This window comes from Staurois parvus, unplaced genomic scaffold (genome assembly GCF_062004578.1).
Source record: "Staurois parvus isolate SC_StPar_1 unplaced genomic scaffold, SC_StPar_1.0 ptg000397l, whole genome shotgun sequence".
In the NCBI taxonomy this organism is placed as follows: domain Eukaryota; kingdom Metazoa; phylum Chordata; class Amphibia; order Anura; family Ranidae; genus Staurois; species Staurois parvus.
This window is the reverse complement of record NW_028318193.1, coordinates 492,854-510,601: the sequence shown is the minus strand read 5'-3', so window position 1 is coordinate 510,601 and position 17,748 is coordinate 492,854. Positions and strand designations below refer to the sequence as shown.

Sequence of the window (17,748 nt, the reverse complement as noted above, 5' to 3'; positions counted from 1 at the left end):
AAACTATTTTGAACTATTAATCTTTATTTTACTATGCAGAGATTCCAGAGAAGAAACCTGAAAAAGTACCTGAGGAACCAAAAAAAGGTAATCACTCATCAGTATTGCATTTGTAATGTATAACATAATTATTTGGGAGTAAACATGGAGAAGAAACTAGAAAAGGTATCTATGGAACACAAAAATGTAAATAACTCTTAATGCTTGTTTATTAGGACGGTGATTTTAATGTGAGGGAAGTAAACACAGAAAGATAGTTTAAACTATTGCACCTTATTTTACTATATAGAGGCACCAGAGAAGAAACTAGAAAAAGTGTCTGCAGAACCCAAAAAAGGTAATCATTCATCAGTATTGCATTAGTAAGTTGTTAAGATGGTTGTAAGAGAAGTTAACACAGAAAAATATTTTAAGTTACTAATCCTTATTTTGCTATGCAGAGACTGCAGAGAAGAAACCTGAAAAAGTACCTGCGGGACCCAAAAAAGGTAATCACTCATCAGTATTGCATTTGTAAGGTACAAAATAATTATTTGGGAGAAAACATAGAGAAGAAACTAGAAAATGTATCTGTGGAAACAAAAAAATGTAAATAACTATTAATACTTGTAGGTTGGGAAAGTGTTTATAATGTAAGGGAAGTAAACACAGAAAGATATTTGAACTATTGCACCTTAATTTACTATATAGAAGCACCAGAGAAGAAACTGGAAAAAGTGTCTGCGGAACCCAAAAAAGGTAATCACTCATCAGTATTCCATTTGTAAAATGTATAGGTGGTTATAATATGAGTGGGGTAAATGCAGAAAGAGGGTTTTTACCTATTGTGTCTTATTTGACTATTCAGAGATACCAGAGAAGAAATTAGAAAAGGTATCTGTGGAACCAAAAAAAGGTAAAACACTTATTTACTTTTAAGTTATGAAGGTGGTTTTAATGTGAATGGAGTAAATGCTAAAATATATTTTGAACTATTACACCTTATTTTACTATACAGAGGCACCCGAAAAGAAATTAGAAAAAGTTTCTGCAGAATCCAAAAAAGGTAATCACTCACCAATATTGCATTCGTAAGTTATAAAGGTCATTATTGTGGAGTAAACATAAAGATGAAATTAGAAATGGTGTGTGTGAAACCCCAAAAGAGTCACTCACTCATAGTACTTGTAAGTTGGGAAGATGGTTATAATGTGAGTAGAGTAAATGCAAAAAGATAATTTGGTTATTGCACCTTACTTTACTATACAAAGTCACCAGAGAAGAAACTAGAAAAGGTACCTGCAAAACCCAAAAAAGGTAATCATTCATTAGTATTGCATTGATAATGTGTAAGAGGTGTTATAATGTAAGTTAAGTAACATAGAGCCCAAAAAAAATAAAACATTTGTATTTCTATTTGTACTTTTATTTTTACTTGTAAATCTTGAACGTGAAGATGATTTTAACCACTTGCCCTTTTGAGGATTTACCCCCCTTCCTGACCAAGCCATTTTTTTGCGTTACAGCACTGCATTATTTTAATTGACAATTGCACGGTTATGCAATGCTACACCCAAATGAAATTTACGTCCTTTTTTTTCCCACAAATTGAGCTTTCTTTCAGTGGTATTTGATTGCCTCTGCCTTTTTTATTTTTTGCACTATAAAAAAATAAAAGACTGACAATTTTGAGAAAAAAACAATATTTTTGACATTTGGCTATTAAACGTCCAATAACAAATTTTTAAAAATCAAATTTCATCATAAATTTAGGCCAAAATGTATTCTGCTACATGTCTTTGCTGAAAAAAATCCCAATGCATGTCAGATAATTGGTTTACATGAAAGTAATAGTATTTACAAATGGCGGTATAGATACTGGAAGTTTAAATTTTTTTTTACTAATAATGGCGGCGATCAGCAACTTATAGCAGGACTGTGGGACTGCGGGACTGCGGTGGGCATGCCGACACTGGGGGGAACTGACTTGGTGTCACTGACATCCCCAGTGACACCAATACAGTGATCAGTGCTAAAAAAAAAGCACTTACACTGTACTAATGGCACTGGGCAGGAAGGGGCTAACATGAGAGGCGATCAAATGGTTAACTGTGTGCTGGGAGTGTTTTACTGGGGGACGGTGTGTGGGTGCTTCACTGTCAGGACACTGTCAGGTGTACCCGAACCGACAGGGGGAGAACTGTTAGTAAACAAAGCAACCCTCCTCCCCATCGGATATCCTCGGTAATCACCGAGACCTAGTGATTGACAGCCACGCCCGCAAATGGTGCCGCGGGTAGGGCACGCGCGAGAAATGCAAAATCACGTATATATACATGATTTTGTGCAATCCTGTCACCCTGTAGCAGTATATCTGCTATAGGGTGGCGGGAATGTGGTTAAGTTGAGTACAGAAGAAAAATATTTTGAACTGTTACACCTTATTTTGCTATGCAGAAACACCAGATAAAAAAATCAGAAAAGGTATTTGTGGAAAAAATAAAAGGTAAATCACTCATTAGTATTGCATTTGTAAGTCATGAAGGTATTTACAATGTAAGGAAGGCAAATGCAGAAAGTTTTTTTTTTGATCTACTGTATGCACCTTATTTTACTCTATAGAGACACCAGAAAAGAAACTGGAAAAAGTTTCTGCAGAACCCAAAACCCAGAAAAACTATTTTGAACTAATAATCTTTATTTTACTATGCAGAGATTCCAGAGAAGAAACCTGAAAAAGTACCCGAGGAACCAAAAAAAGGTAATCACTCATCAGTATTGCATTTGTAATGTATAACATAATTATTTGGGAGTAAACATGGAGAAGAAACTAGAAAAGGTATCTATGGAACACAAAAAATGTAAATAACTCTTAATACTTGTTTATTAGGAAGGTGGTTTTAATGTGATGGAAGTAAACACAGAAAGATAGTTTAAACTACTGCACCTTATTTTACTATATAGAGGCACCAGAGAAGAAACTAGAAAAAGTGTCTGCGGAATCCAAAAAAGGTAATCATTCATCAGTATTGCATTAGTAAGTTGTTAAGATGGTTGTAAGAGAAGTTAACACAGAAAAATATTTTAAGTTACTAATTAGAGATGAGCGAATTATTCAAAAATTCGGTTCGGCTGATTCGCCGAATTCGCCGAATAAATTCGCTTCGAGCCGAATATATTCGCTGCGAATTTAACTTATAAAAAGGGTGTTTCTAGGCTTCAGAGAGCCTTTATATTAGTGCAGAACACTGTACCTTTAATTTAAATGCCCTTGGAGTCTGCTGGGGAAGAGAAATAATACTGTCAGTCAGTATGACATGCAGATGAGTGCCGTCGATCTTAGAATCACCGCACACTTCACTCATTTGGGCAGTCACGGGGCCAAAACCAGAGTGTGGAGCCACAGTGTGGCAGTGAAGGCAGCAGCAATGGGAGGCCATACAGCACCCTATGACAAAATGGAACCCACCAGCAGTGTGAAGAGACCTGAAAGTGGCACATGACAGAGTGTGGCGATGGAGACAGCAGCAATGGGAGGCCGTACAGAGACCCATGACACACTCTGGACCTGGCAGCAGCATGAGGAGGCGGTACAGGGGCCCATGACAGATTACGGGCCTGGCAGCAGCATGAGGAGTCGTACGGGGGCCCATGGCAGATTACGGGCCTGGCAGCAGCATGAGGAGGCGGTACAGGGGCCCATGGCAGAGTGGCGGAGCGTAAGCAGCTAAAATTGAAGGCCATACAGAGGCCTATGTTAAAAAGTCCCCCCAGCAGCAGCGTGGGGAGACGACTATCAAGAGTCCAATGGCAGAGTGGCGGAGCGGAAGCAGCTTCAATTGAAGGCCATACACAGGCCTAGGTTTAAAAGTCCCTCACAGTTAATTCCAATAACGAACTCTACTCCTCCGTGCAATCTACTTACGAGACCCTGGGCAGGTCTGGGTCCAATTTGTGGTAGAGACTGGTTTTGTTCAGCCATGCTTGAGCGAGTAATAACAGGTCTGTGCTGCCCTTTGGTGTCTGGCTTAATTCGCACAACACTGAACGTCCCAGCGTTTGTCAACGATTTGCCGTTAAGTGATGCAAACCCGCTGAACCACGTTCATGAGGAGCCGGTACAGGGGGCCATGAATCAGTATGGACCTGGCAGCAGCGTGAGCAGACGACAGAGGCACATGGCGCAGGGTGGCGGTGTAGGCAGCATTATTCTGAAGCCATACACAGGCCTAGGTTAAAAAGCAGAAGCCGTCAGCAGCGTGAGCAGATGACAGAGGCACATGGCGCAGGGTGGCGGTGGAGGCAGCAGCAATGGAAGGCCATACAGCACCCTATCACAAAATGGAACCCACCAACAGTGTAAGGAGACCTGAAAGTGGCACATGGCAGAGTCTGGCGATGAAGTCAGCAGCAATGGGAGGCCGTACAGGGACCCATGACACACTCTGGACCTGGCAGCAGCAAGAGGAGGCGGTACAGGGGCCCATGGCAGAGTGGCGAAGCGTAAGCAGCTTAAATTGAAGGCCATACAGAGGCCTATGTTAAAAAGTCCCCCCAGCAGCAGCGTGGGGAGACGACTATCAAGAGTCCAATGGCAGAGTGGCGGAGCAGAAGCAGCTTCAATTGAAGGCCATACACAGGCCTAGGTTAAAAAGTCCCCCCAGCAGCAGTGTGGGGAGACGACTATCAAGAGTCCAATGGCTGAGTGGCGATCCGGGAAGTCAGCGTTGTGATTGCAGATGCAATGCAGAGATTCTATGAGGTGATGCCGTGGGTGCGAAGAAGATCATATACCTTCGTACTTCCATCCATAAGACGGAACAACCTGCGAACCGGGAGCTTTATTGCCCTGACCCGCTGAGCAGCTTCTGGGATACCCAAGAGGCCCATGGCAGAGTGGCGGAGCGTAAGCAGCTTCAATTAAAGGCCATACAGAGGCCTATGTTAAAAAGTCCCCCCAGCAGCAGCGTGGGGAGACGACTATCAAGAGTCCAATGGCAGAGTGGCGGAGCGGAAGCAGCTTCAATTGAAGGCCATACACAGGCCTAGGTTAAAAAGTCCCCCCAGCAGCAGTGTGGGGAGACGACTATCAAGAGTCCAATGGCTGAGTGGCAATCCGGGAAGTCAGCGTTGTGATTGCAGATGCAATGCAGAGATTCTATGAGGTGATGCCGTGGGTGCGAAGAAGATCATATACCGTCGTACTTCCATCCATAAGACGGAACAACCTGCGAACCGGGAGCTTTATTGCCCTGACCCGCTGAGCAGCTTCTGGGATACCCAAGAGTTTGGCTTCTGTGGGGAATATGGTTAAAAACTGAAACTTAAAGGCATGTTGACGGAAGGGCACCAGTGTCAGTGCTCCGGAGGGAATATAGCTTCAAAGCTGACACTTAAAGGTATATCGACGGTCAGAGACCACAGGAAGTGAAGCTTGCGTCTTAAATCGACTGAATGTGGCAGACGTGAAACGTCTACGGGCCGTATATGAAACGGGTTGTTCCTCTTTCTGGAATAAGTGTTGGAAATGGCCACTCTTTTTGGTGTGGCGTTTTGTCTATTTAATTCCGATAACGGACTCTACTCCTCCGTGCAATCTAGTTACGAGACCCTGGGCAGGTCTGGGTCCAATTTGTGGTAGAGACTGGTTTTGTTCAGCCATGCTTGAGCGAGTAATAACAGGTCTGTGCTTTCCTTTGGTGTCTGGCTTAATGCGCACAACACTGAACGTCCCAGCATTTGTCAACGATTTGCCGTTAAGTGATGCAAACCCGCTGAACCACGTTCATGAGGAGCCGGTACAGGGGGCCATGAATCAGTATGGACCTGGCAGCAGTGTGAGGAGATCCGAAAGTGGCACATGGCGCAGGGTGGCGGTGGAGGCAGCAGTATTCGGAAGACATACACAGGACTAGTTTAAAAAGCGGAAGCCGTCAGCAGCGTGAGCAGACGACAGAGGCACATGGCGCAGGGTGGCGGTGGAGGCAGCAGTATTCGGAAGCCATACACAGGCCTAGGTTTAAAACTGGAACCCAGCAGCGTGAGCAGACGACAAATACGCACATGGCAGAGGATGGATCTGGCAGCAGTATGAGAAGGCGGTACAGGGGCCCGTGGCACAGTGTGGTGATGGGGGCTACAGCAACTGGATGCCAGAAAGTGGCCGATAGGGCTATATACTGCATGGAATTCTAAAGTTGTAAAGACAGCGGCCTATAAGGCTATACACACTATAACAATCATGACTTGATTGGCCTATAAGGCTATACACAGCATGAATATCATGACTTATTCTGAGAGTGGTTTGGAAGGCTATATACAAAAAGTAATTCATGAGCTGTCCGGACAGCGGACAATAAGTACATATATACAAATCAATTCATCAGCTGTCCAGCCAGCGGCCTCAAAGGCGACACATATAGAAAGCAATTCATGAGCTGTTCAGACAGCGGCCTCTAAGGCGACAGATATACAAAGCAATTCCCGAGGTGCAGCTTGCCGTTGGCTGTAAACTGTACGTTTATGTCACTGGAATGCACTAATCACCCAAAAAATATTACCGCCAGCCGGCGTGTAAATGGATTTAACTCTTTGAACGTACAATAGTGGTTGTGAAGCAGAAAGTCAGTTTATTGTACACAATCGGTCAATTGCAGCTTGCCGTTGGCTGGAAACTGTACGTTTCTGTCACTGGAATGCACTAATCACCCAAAAAATATTACCGCCAGCCGGCGTGTAAATGGATTTAACTCTTTGAACGTACAATAGTGGTTGTGAAGCAGAAAGTCAGTTTATTTAGCACAATCGGTCAATTGCAGCTTGCCGTTGGCTGGAAACTGTACGTTTATGTCACTGGAATGCACTAATCACCCAAAAAATATTACCGCCAGCCGGCGTGTAAATGGATTTAACTCTTTGAACGTACAATAGTGGTTGTGAAGCAGAAAGTCAGTTTATTGTACACAATCAGTCAATTGCAGCTTGCCGTTGGCTGGAAACTGTACGTTTATGTCACTGGAATGCACTAATCAACCAAAAAATATTACCGCCACCCGGCGTGTAAATGGATCTAACTCTTTGAACGTACAATAGTGGTTGTGAAGCAGAAAGTCAGTTTATTTAGCACAATCGGTCAATTGCAGCTTGCCGTTGGCTGGAAACTGTACGTTTCTGTCACTGGAATGCACTAATCACCCAAAAAATATTACCGCCAGCCGGCGTGTAAATGGATTTACCTCTTTGAAAGTACAATAGTGGTTGTGAAGCAGAAAGTCAGTTTATTTAGCACAATCAGTCAATTGCAGCTTGCCGTTGGCTGGAAACTGTACGTTTATGTCACTGGAATGCACTAATCACCCAAAAACTATTACCGCCAGCCGGCGTGTAAATGGATTTAACTCTTTGAACGTACAATAGTGGTTGTGAAGCAGAAAGTCAGTTTATTTAGCACAATCGGTCAATTGCAGCTTGCCGTTGGCTGGAAACTGTACGTTTATGTCACTGGAATGCACTAATCACCCAAAAAATATTACCGCCACCCGGCGTGTAAATGGATCTAACTCTTTGAACGTACAATAGTGGTTGTGAAGCAGAAAGTCAGTTTATTTAGCACAATCGGTCAATTGCAGCTTGCCGTTGGCTGGAAACTGTACGTTTATGTCACTGGAATGCACTAATCACCCAAAAAATATTACCGCCACCCGGCGTGTATATGGATTTAACTCTTTGAACGTACAATAGTGGTTGTGAAGCAGAAAGTCAGTTTATTTAGCACAATCGGTCAATTGCAGCTTGCCGTTGGCTGAAAACTGTACGTTTATGTCACTGGAATGCACTAATCACCCAAAAAATATTACCGCCACCCGGCGTGTAAATGGATCTAACTCTTTGAACGTACAATAGTGGTTGTGAAGCAGAAAGTCAGTTTATTGTACACAATCGGTCAATTGCAGCTTGCCGTTGGCTGGAAACTGTACGTTTCTGTCACTGGAATGCACTAATCACCCAAAAAATATTACCGCCAGCCGGCGTGTAAATAGATTTAACTCTTTGAACGTACAATAGTGGTTGTGAAGCAGAAAGTCAGTTTATTTAGCACAATCGGTCAATTGCAGCTTGCCGTTGGCTGGAAACTGTACGTTTATGTCACTGGAATGCACTAATCACCCAAAAAATATTACCGCCACCCGGCGTGTAAATGGATCTAACTCTTTGAACGTACAATAGTGGTTGTGAAGCAGAAAGTCAGTTTATTTAGCACAATCGGTCAATTGCAGCTTGCCGTTGGCTGGAAACTGTACGTTTATGTCACTGGAATGCACTAATCACCCAAAAAATATTACCGCCACCCGGCGTGTATATGGATTTAACTCTTTGAACGTACAATAGTGGTTGTGAAGCAGAAAGTCAGTTTATTTAGCACAATCGGTCAATTGCAGCTTGCCGTTGGCTGGAAACTGTACGTTTATGTCACTGGAATGCACTAATCACCCAAAAAATATTACCGCCACCCGGCGTGTAAATGGATCTAACTCTTTGAACGTACAATAGTGGTTGTGAAGCAGAAAGTCAGTTTATTTAGCACAATCGGTCAATTGCAGCTTGCCGTTGGCTGGAAACTGTACGTTTATGTCACTCGAATGCACTAATCACCCAAAAAATATTACCGCCACCCGGCGTGTATATGGATTTAACTCTTTGAACGTACAATAGTGGTTGTGAAGCAGAAAGTCAGTTTATTTAGCACAATCGGTCAATTGCAGCTTGCCGTTGGCTGGAAACTGTACGTTTATGTCACTGGAATGCACTAATCACCCAAAAAATATTACCGCCACCCGGCGTGTAAATGGATCTAACTCTTTGAACGTACAATCGTGGTTGTGAAGCAGAAAGTCAGTTTATTGTACACAATCGGTCAATTGCAGCTTGCCGTTGGCTGGAAACTGTACGTTTCTGTCACTGGAATGCACTAATCACCCAAAAAATATTACCGCCAGCCGGCGTGTAAATAGATTTAACTCTTTGAACGTACAATAGTGGTTGTGAAGCAGAAAGTCAGTTTATTTAGCACAATCGGTCAATTGCAGCTTGCCGTTGGCTGGAAACTGTACGTTTGTGTCACTGGAATGCACTAATCACCCAAAAAATATTACCGCCAGCCGGCGTGTAAATGGATTTAACTCTTTGAACGTACAATAGTGGTTGTGAAGCAGAAAGTCAGTTATTTTGCACAATCGGCAAACTGCAGCACCAACTGTGCACGACAGCCACCAAAAAAAAAAAGGGTGTATGTCACTTTAAATTTTCGATTCTTTGATAGCTGTGGCCCTAAGTAACGATTCTGTGTCCCTGAGTAACGATTCTGTGTCCCTGGGTAACGATTCTGTGGCCCTAAAGTCTCTGTGGCCCTAACTCTGTCCTTTAATACACACAGGTCTGTCTCTCTTGAATGACCGGAGGCTAATGGAGAATTCTAAGATGGCCGCGATTTATAGCTCCACCATTACACAGTGCTGGCTGGCTGCTGATTGGCTAATGCGATCACATGTCATGAATGCATTATGGGTCAGCGCGCCTTGTCTGCGCGCCTTCCCAGAGATCCCCGCCCCATCTTCTCTGTCCATTTTCTCCGTTGCCACACATGTCACCGCCATTTTTGGGAAAATTTGATTCGTGCATCCAAAGTTTGCTAATCTTCGGATTCGTCGCGAATAGAATTTTTCCAAATCTTCGGAACGAATTCCACTTCGTCATGTTCGATTCGCTCATCTCTATTACTAATCCTTATTTTGCTATTCAGAGACTGCAGAGAAGAAACCTGAAAAAGTACCTGCGGGACCCAAAAAAGGTAATCACTCATCAGTATTGCATTTGTAAGGTACAAAATAATTATTTGGGAGTAAACATAGAGAAGAAACTAGAAAATGTATCTGTGGAAACAAAAAAATGTAAATAACTATTAAAACTTGTAGGTTGGGAAAGTGTTTATAATGTAAGGGAAGTAAACACAGAAAGATATTTGAACTATTGCACCTTAATTTACTATATAGAGGCACCAGAGAAGAAACTGGAAAAAGTGTCTGCGGAACCCAAAAAAGGTAATCACTCATCAGTATTCCATTTGTAAAATGTAAAGGTGGTTATAATATGAGTCGAGTAAATGCAGAAAGAGGGTTTTTACCTATTGTGTCTTATTTGACTATTCAGAGATACCAGAGAAGAAATTAGAAAAGGTATCTGTGGAACCCAAAAAAGGTAAAACACTTATTTACTTTTAAGTGATGAAGGTGGTTTTAATGTGAATGGAGTAAATGCAAAAAGATATTTTGAACTATTACGCCTTATTTTACTATACAGAGGCACCTGAAAAGAAATTAGAAAAAGTTTCTGCAGAATCCAAAAAAGGTAATCACTCACCAATATTGCATTCGTAAGTTATAAAGGTCATTATTGTGGAGTAAACATAAAGATGAAATTAGAAATGGTGTGTGTGAAACCCCAAAAGAGTCACTCACTCATAGTACTTGTAAGTTGGGAAAATGGTTATAATGTGAGTGGAGTAAATGCAAAAAGATAATTTGGTTATTGCACCTTACTTTACTATACAAAGTCACCAGAGAAGAAACTAGAAAAAGTACCTGCAAAACCCAAAAAAGGTAATCATTCATTAGCATTGCATTGATAATGTGTAAGAGGTGTTATAATGTAAGTTAAGTAAACATAGAGCCCAAAAAGCTAAAACATTTCTATTTCTATTTGTACTTTTATTTTTACTTGTAAATCTTTTAACGTGAAGGTGATTTTAACCACTTGCCCTCCTGAGGATTTACCCCCCTTCCTGACCAAGCCATTTTTTTTGTGTTACGGCACTGCATTATTTTAACTGACAATTGCACGGTTATGCAATGTCACACCCAAATGAAATTTACGTCCTTTTTTTCCCCACAAATTGAGCTTTCTTTTAGTGGTATCTGATTGCCTCTGCCTGTTTTATTTTTTGCTCTATAAAAAAATAAAAGACTGACAATTTTGAGAAAAAAACTATATTTTTGACATTTGTCTATTAAACGTCCAATAACAAATTTTTAAAAATCAAATTTCATCATACATTTAGGCCAAAATGTATTCTGCTACATGTCTTTGCTGAAAAAAATCCCAATGCGTGTAAGATAATTGGTTTACATGAAAGTAATAGTATTTACAAATGGCGGTATAGATACTGGAAGTTTTAATTTTATTTTACTAATAATGGCAGCGATCACATATATATATATACATGATTTTGTGCAGTCCTGTCACCCTGTAGCAGTATATCTGCTATAGGGTGGCGGGAATGTGGTTAAGGTGAGTACAGAAGAAAAATATTTTGAACTGTTACACCTTATTTTGCAATGCAAAAACACCAGATAAAAAAATCAGAACAGGTATTTGTGGAAAAAATAAAAGGTATGTCACTCATTAGTATTGCATTTGTAAGTCATAAAGGTATTTACAATGTAAAGGAGGCAAATGCAGAACGTTTTTTTGATCTACTGTATGCACCTTATTTTACTCTACAGAGACACCAGAAAAGAAACTGGAAAAAGTTTCTGCAGAACCCAAAAGAGGTAATCACTCATCACAATTGCATTTGTAAGGTATAAAATAGTTATTTGTGAGTAAACACAGAGAGGAAAGTAGAAAAGGTATCTGTGGAACCCAAAAAATGTAAATAACTCTTAATACTTTTAGGTTAGGAATGTGCTTTTAAAGTAAAGAATGTAAATAAAGAAAGATATTTTGAACTATTACAACTTATTTTACTATATAGAGGCTCCAGAGAAGAAACTGGAAAAAGTATCTGCAGAACCCAAAAAAGGTAATCACTCATCAGTATTGCATTAGTAAGTTATTAAGGTTTTTAAAATATAAGAGTGGTTAATGCAGAAAAACTATTTTGAACTATTAATCCTTATTTTACTATGCAGAGATTCCAGAGAAGAAACCTGAAAAAGTACCCGAGGAACCAAAAAAAGGTAATCACTCATCAGTATTGCATTTGTAATGTATAACATAATTATTTGGGAGTAAACATGGAGAAGAAACTAGAAAAGGTATCTATGGAACACAAAAAATTTAAATAACTCTTAATACTTGTTTATTAGGAAGGTGGTTTTAATGTGATGGAAGTAAACACAGAAAGATAGTTTAAACTATTGCACCTTATTTTACTATATAGAGGCACCAGAGAAGAAACCTGAAAAAGTACCTGCGGGACCCAAAAAAGGTAATCACGCATCAGTATTGCATTGTAAGGTATAAAATAATTATTTGGGAGTAAACACAGATAAGAAACTAGATAAGGTATTTGTGGAAACCAGAAAATGTAAATAACTCTTAACTTGTAGGTTGGGAAGGTGGTTGTAATGTGAGGGAAGTAACCACAGAAAGATATTTGAACTATTGCCTCTTGTTTTACTATATAGAGGCACCAGAGAAGAAACTGGAAAAAATATCTGCGGAACCCAAAAAAGGTAATCACTCATCAGTATTCCATTTGTAAAATGTAAAGGTGGTTATAATATGAGTGGGGTAAATGCAGAAAGATGGTTTTTACCTATTGCGTCTTACTTGACTATTCAGAAATACTGGAGAAGAAATTAGAAAAGGTGTCTGTGGAACCCAAAAAAGGTAAACCACTTATTTACTTTTAAGTGATGAAGGAGGTTTTAATGTGAATGGAGTAAATGCAAAAAGATATTTTGAACTATTACGCCTTATTTTACTATACAGAGGCACCTGAAAAGAAATTAGAAAAAGTTTCTGCAGAATCCAAAAAAGGTAATCACTCACCAATATTGCATTCGTAAGTTATAAAGGTCATTATTGTGGAGTAAACATAAAGATGAAATTAGAAATGGTGTGTGTGAAATCCCAAAAGAGTCATTCACTCATAGTACTTGTAAGTTGGGAAGGTGGTTATAATGTGAGTAGAGTAAATGCAAAAAGATAATTTGCGTTACTGCACCTTACTTTACTATACAAAGTCACCAGAGAAGAAACTAGAAAAAGTACCTGCAAAACCCAAAAAAGGTAATCATTCATTAGCATTGCATTGATAATGTGTAAGAGGTGTTATAATGTAAGTTAAGTAAACATAGAGCCCAAAAAAGCTAAAACATTTCTATTTCTATTTGTACTTTTATTTTTACTTGTAAATCTTGAACGTTAAGGTAATTTTAACCACTTGCCCTCCTGAGGATTTACCCCCCTTCCTGACCAAGCCATTTTTTTTGCGTTACAGCACTACATTATTTTAACTGACAATTGCACAGTTATGCAATGCTACACCCAAATGAAATTTACATCCTTTTTTTCCCACAAATTGAGCTTTCTTTCAGTGATTTTTGATTGCCTCTGCCTTTTTTATTTTTTGCGCTATAAAAAAAATAAAAGACTGACAATTTTGAGAAAAAAACATTATTGTTGACATTTGGCTATTAAACATGTCCAATAACAAATTTTTAAAAATCAAATTTAATCATAAATTTAGGCCAAAATATATTCTGCTACATGTCTTTGCTGAAAAAAATCCCAATACGTGTAAGATAATTGGTTTACGTAAAAGTAATAGTATTTACAAATGGCGGTATAGATACTGGAATTTTTTATTTTTTTTACTAATAATGGCGGCGATCAGCGATGTATAGCAGGACTGCGGGACTGCAGCGGACATTCTGACACTGGGGAAAACTGATTTGGTGTCACTGACATCCCAAGTGACACCAATACAGTGATCAGTGCTAAAAAAAACCATTGAACCATTGCCCCTTATTTTACTATGTAGAGGCACCAGAGAAGAAACTGAAAAAAATATCTGAGGAACCAAAAAAAGGTAATCATTCATCAGTATTGTATCAGTAAGTTGTTAAGGTAATCACTCATTCGTATTCCATTTGTAAAATGTAAAGGTGGTTATAATATGATTGGGGGAAATGCAGAAAGATGTTTTGAACTATGGCATCTTATTATATTATTCAGAAATACCAGAGAAGGAATTAGAAAAGATATCTGTGGAACTCAAAAAAGGTAAATCACTTATATATTTCTAAGCGATGAAGGTGATTATAATGTGAGTGGAGTAAACGTAGAAAGATATTTTGAACTGCTGCACCCTATTTTACTATACAGAGGCACCAAAGAAGAAATTAGAAAAAGTACCTGAGGAACCCAAAAAAGGTAATCATTCATTAGCATTGCATTGATAATGTGTAAGAGGTGTTATAATTAGAGATGAGCGAATTATTCAAAAATTTGATTCGGCTGATTCGCCGAATTTGCGGGAGAAATTCGATTCGATGCGAATTTATTCGCTGCGAATTTAACTTATTTAAAGGGTTTCTAGGCTTCAGAGAGCCTTTATATTAGTGCAGAACACTGTACCTTTAATTTAAATGCCCTTGGAGTCTGCTGGGGAAGAGAAATAATACTGTCAGTCAGTATGACATGCAGATGAGTGCCGTCGATCTTAGAATCACCGCACACTTCACTCATTTGGGCAGTCACGGGGCACGACGAAGAAGAAGAAGAAGAATGAAAAGAAGAATGAAAAGAAGAAGAATGAAAAGAAGAAGAAGAAGAAGAATGAAAAGAAGAATGAAAAGAAGAAGAATGAAAAGAAGAAGAAGAAGAATGAAAAGAAGAATGAAAAGAAGAAGAAGAATGAAAAGAAGAAGAAGAAGAATGAAAAGAAGAATGAGAAGAAGAATGAAAAGAAGAAGAAGAAGAATGAAAAGAAGAATGAAAAGAAGAAGAAGAAGAATGAAAAGAAGAATGAAAAGAAGAAGAAGAAGAATGAAAAGAAGAATGAGAAGAATGAAAAGAAGAATGAAAAGAAGAAGAAGAAGAATGAAAAGAAGAAGAAGAAGAATGAAAAGAAGAATGAAAAGAAGAAGAAGAAGAAGATTGAAAAGAAGTAGAAGAAGAAGAAGAATGAAAAGAAGAAGAAGAAGAAGAAGAAGAAGAATGAAAAGAAGAAGAAGAAGAATTAAAAGAAGAAGAAGAATGAAAAGAAGAATGAAAAGAAGAATGAGAAGAAGAATGAAAAGAAGAATGAAAAGAAGAATGAAAAGAAGAATGAAAAGAAGAAGAAGAAGAATGAAAAGAAGAATGAAAAGAAGAAGAATGAAAAGAAGAAGAAGAAGAATGAAAAGAAGAAGAAGAAGAATGAAAAGAAGGAGAATGAAATGAAGAATGAAAAGAAGAAGAAGAAGAATGAAAAGAAGAATGAAAAGAAGAAGAAGAAGAATGAAAAGAAGAATGAAAAGAAGAAGAAGAAGAATGAAAAGAAGAATGTAAAGAAGAAGAAGAAGAATGAAAAGAAGAATGAAAAGAATGAAAAGAAGAATGAAAAGAAGAATGAAAAGAATGAAAAGAAGAATGAAAAGAAGAAGAAGAAGAATGAAAAGAAGAAAAAGAAGAATGAAAAGAAGAAGAATGAAAAGAAGAAGAAGAAGAATGAAAAGAAGAAGAAGAAGAAGAAGAATGAAAAGAAGAAGAAGAAGAATGAAAAGAAGAATGAAAAGAAGAAAAAGAAGAATGAAAAGAAGAAAAAGAAGAATGAAAAGAAGAATGAAAAGAAGAAGAAGAAGAATGAAAAGAAGAAGAAGAAGAATGAAAAGAAGAATGAAAAGAAGAAGAAGAATGAAAAGAAGAAGAAGAAGAATGAAAAGAAGAAGAATGAAAAGAAGAAGAAGAAGAATGAAAAGAAGAAGAAGAATGAAAAGAAAAAGAAGAATGAAAAGAAGAATGAAAAGAAGAATGAAAAGAAGAAGAATGAAAAGAAGAATGAAAAGAAGAATGAAAAGAAGAACAATGAAAAGAAGAAGGAGAATGAAAAGAAGAATGAAAAGAAGAAGAAGAATGAAAAGAAGAAGAAGAAGAATGAAAAGAAGAATGAAAAGAAGAGGAAGAAGAATGAAAAGAAGAAGAATGAAAAGAAGAATGAAAAGAAGAAGAATGAAAAGAAGAATGAAAAGAAGAAGAAGAAGAATGAAAAGAAGAAGAAGAAGAATGAAAAGAAGAATGAAAAGAAGAAGAAGAAGAATGAAAAGAAGAAGAAGAAGAATGAAAAGAAGAAGAAGAAGAATGAAAAGAAGAATGAAAAGAAGAAGAAGAAGAATGAAAAGAAGAAGAATGAAAAGAAGAAGAATGAAAAGAAGAATGAAAAGAAGAAGAAGAAGAAGAATGAAAAGAAGAAGAAGAATGAAAAGAAGACGTATTCCAGTACAGCAAAAAGTGTATCTGCAGAGAGCTCCGCTATTTCTGACAGTTCTCTGACAGTTCCTTCACATTTACAGCGGTTGAAACATTGTATCTATTTATTTCCGAATAAAAACATCTGTATCCTAAATGGAAACAAATAGATACAATGTTTCAACCGCTGTAAATGAACTGTCAGAACTGTCAGAAATAGTGGAGCTCTCTGCAGTGACACTTTTGCCGGCTGATCGGGAAAAATTTGATTCGTGCACCCGAAGTTGGCTAAAATTCGGATTCGATGCGAATCGAATTTTTCTCGATATTCAAAACGAATTCCACTTCGCCTGGTTCGATTCGCTCATCTCTAGTTATAATGTAAGTTAAGTAAACATAGAGCCCAAAAAAGCTAAAACATTTCTATTTCTATTTGTACTTTTATTTTTACTTGTAAATCTTGAACGTTAAGGTAATTTTAACCACTTGCCCTCCTGAGGATTTACCCCCCTTCCTGACCAAGCCATTTTTTTTGCGTTACAGCACTACATTATTTTAACTGACAATTGCACAGTTATGCAATGCTACACCCAAATGAAATTTACATCCTTTTTTTCCCACAAATTGAGCTTTCTTTCAGTGATATTTGATTGCCTCTGCCTTTTTTATTTTTTGCGCTATAAAAAAAATAAAAGACTGACAATTTTGAGAAAAAAACATTATTGTTGACATTTGGCTATTAAACGTGTCCAATAACAAATTTTTAAAAATCAAATTTAATCATAAATTTAGGCCAAAATATATTCTGCTACATGTCTTTGCTGAAAAAAATCCCAATACGTGTAAGATAATTGGTTTACGTAAAAGTAATAGTATTTACAAATGGCGGTATAGATACTGGAATTTTTTATTTTTTTTACTAATAATGGCAGCGATCAGCGATGTATAGCAGGACTGCGGGACTGCAGTGGACATTCTGACACTGGGGAGAACTGATTTGGTGTCACTGACATCCCAAGTGACACCAATACAGTGATCAGTGCTAAAAAAAAACAGCACCGACACTGTACTAATGACACTGGGCAGGAAGGGGTTGACATGAGAGGCGATCAAAGGGTTAACTGTGTGCTGGGAGTGTTTTACTGGGGGGCGGTGTGTGGGTGCTTCACTGTAAGGACACCGATCTGGATGGCTGTGCTATGCACAGCCATCCAGAGCAGTGTGCCCGAACCGACTGTTAGTAAACAAAGCAACCCTCCTCCCCATCGGAGATCCTCTGTAATCACCGAGACCCAATGATTGACAGCCACGGCCGCGAATGGCAGAGCGGGTAGGCACCCTACCCGCACACACCCTACCTGGAAATGCAAAATCACATATATATATACATGTAGCAGTATATCTGCTGTAGGGCGGCGGGAATGTGGTTAAGGTGGGTGGAGCAAATACAGAAGAAAAATATTTTGAACTGCTACACCTTATTTTGCTATGCAGAAACACCAGAGAAAAAAATTCTGAAAAGGTATTTTTAGAAAC

General features: G+C 38.6%; 1 protein-coding gene across 50 annotated transcripts in view; it reads left to right on the top strand.

Moving 5' to 3' along the window:
• Positions 1 to 17,748, top strand: part of TRDN (triadin) — a 974,263-nt gene that overhangs the window by 740,440 nt on the left and 216,075 nt on the right. For 46 of the 50 annotated variants that reach the window (XM_089686429.1, XM_089686384.1, XM_089686382.1 and 43 more), the window contains 22 exons: positions 40 to 87; positions 290 to 337; positions 441 to 488; positions 691 to 738; positions 848 to 895; positions 998 to 1,045; positions 2,693 to 2,740; positions 2,944 to 2,991; positions 9,779 to 9,826; positions 10,029 to 10,076; positions 10,186 to 10,233; positions 10,336 to 10,383; positions 11,538 to 11,585; positions 11,789 to 11,836; positions 11,946 to 11,993; positions 12,197 to 12,244; positions 12,444 to 12,491; positions 12,601 to 12,648; positions 12,751 to 12,798; positions 13,805 to 13,852; positions 13,999 to 14,046; positions 14,149 to 14,196. In XM_089686429.1, the coding sequence (XP_089542555.1) occupies positions 40 to 87; positions 290 to 337; positions 441 to 488; positions 691 to 738; positions 848 to 895; positions 998 to 1,045; positions 2,693 to 2,740; positions 2,944 to 2,991; positions 9,779 to 9,826; positions 10,029 to 10,076; positions 10,186 to 10,233; positions 10,336 to 10,383; positions 11,538 to 11,585; positions 11,789 to 11,836; positions 11,946 to 11,993; positions 12,197 to 12,244; positions 12,444 to 12,491; positions 12,601 to 12,648; positions 12,751 to 12,798; positions 13,805 to 13,852; positions 13,999 to 14,046; positions 14,149 to 14,196 (1,056 nt within the window). The remainder of the gene's footprint in view (positions 1 to 39; positions 88 to 289; positions 338 to 440; positions 489 to 690; positions 739 to 847; positions 896 to 997; positions 1,046 to 2,692; positions 2,741 to 2,943; positions 2,992 to 9,778; positions 9,827 to 10,028; positions 10,077 to 10,185; positions 10,234 to 10,335; positions 10,384 to 11,537; positions 11,586 to 11,788; positions 11,837 to 11,945; positions 11,994 to 12,196; positions 12,245 to 12,443; positions 12,492 to 12,600; positions 12,649 to 12,750; positions 12,799 to 13,804; positions 13,853 to 13,998; positions 14,047 to 14,148; positions 14,197 to 17,748) is intronic. The other 4 variants (XM_089686411.1, XM_089686415.1, XM_089686413.1 and 1 more) reach the window with 4 other exon arrangements.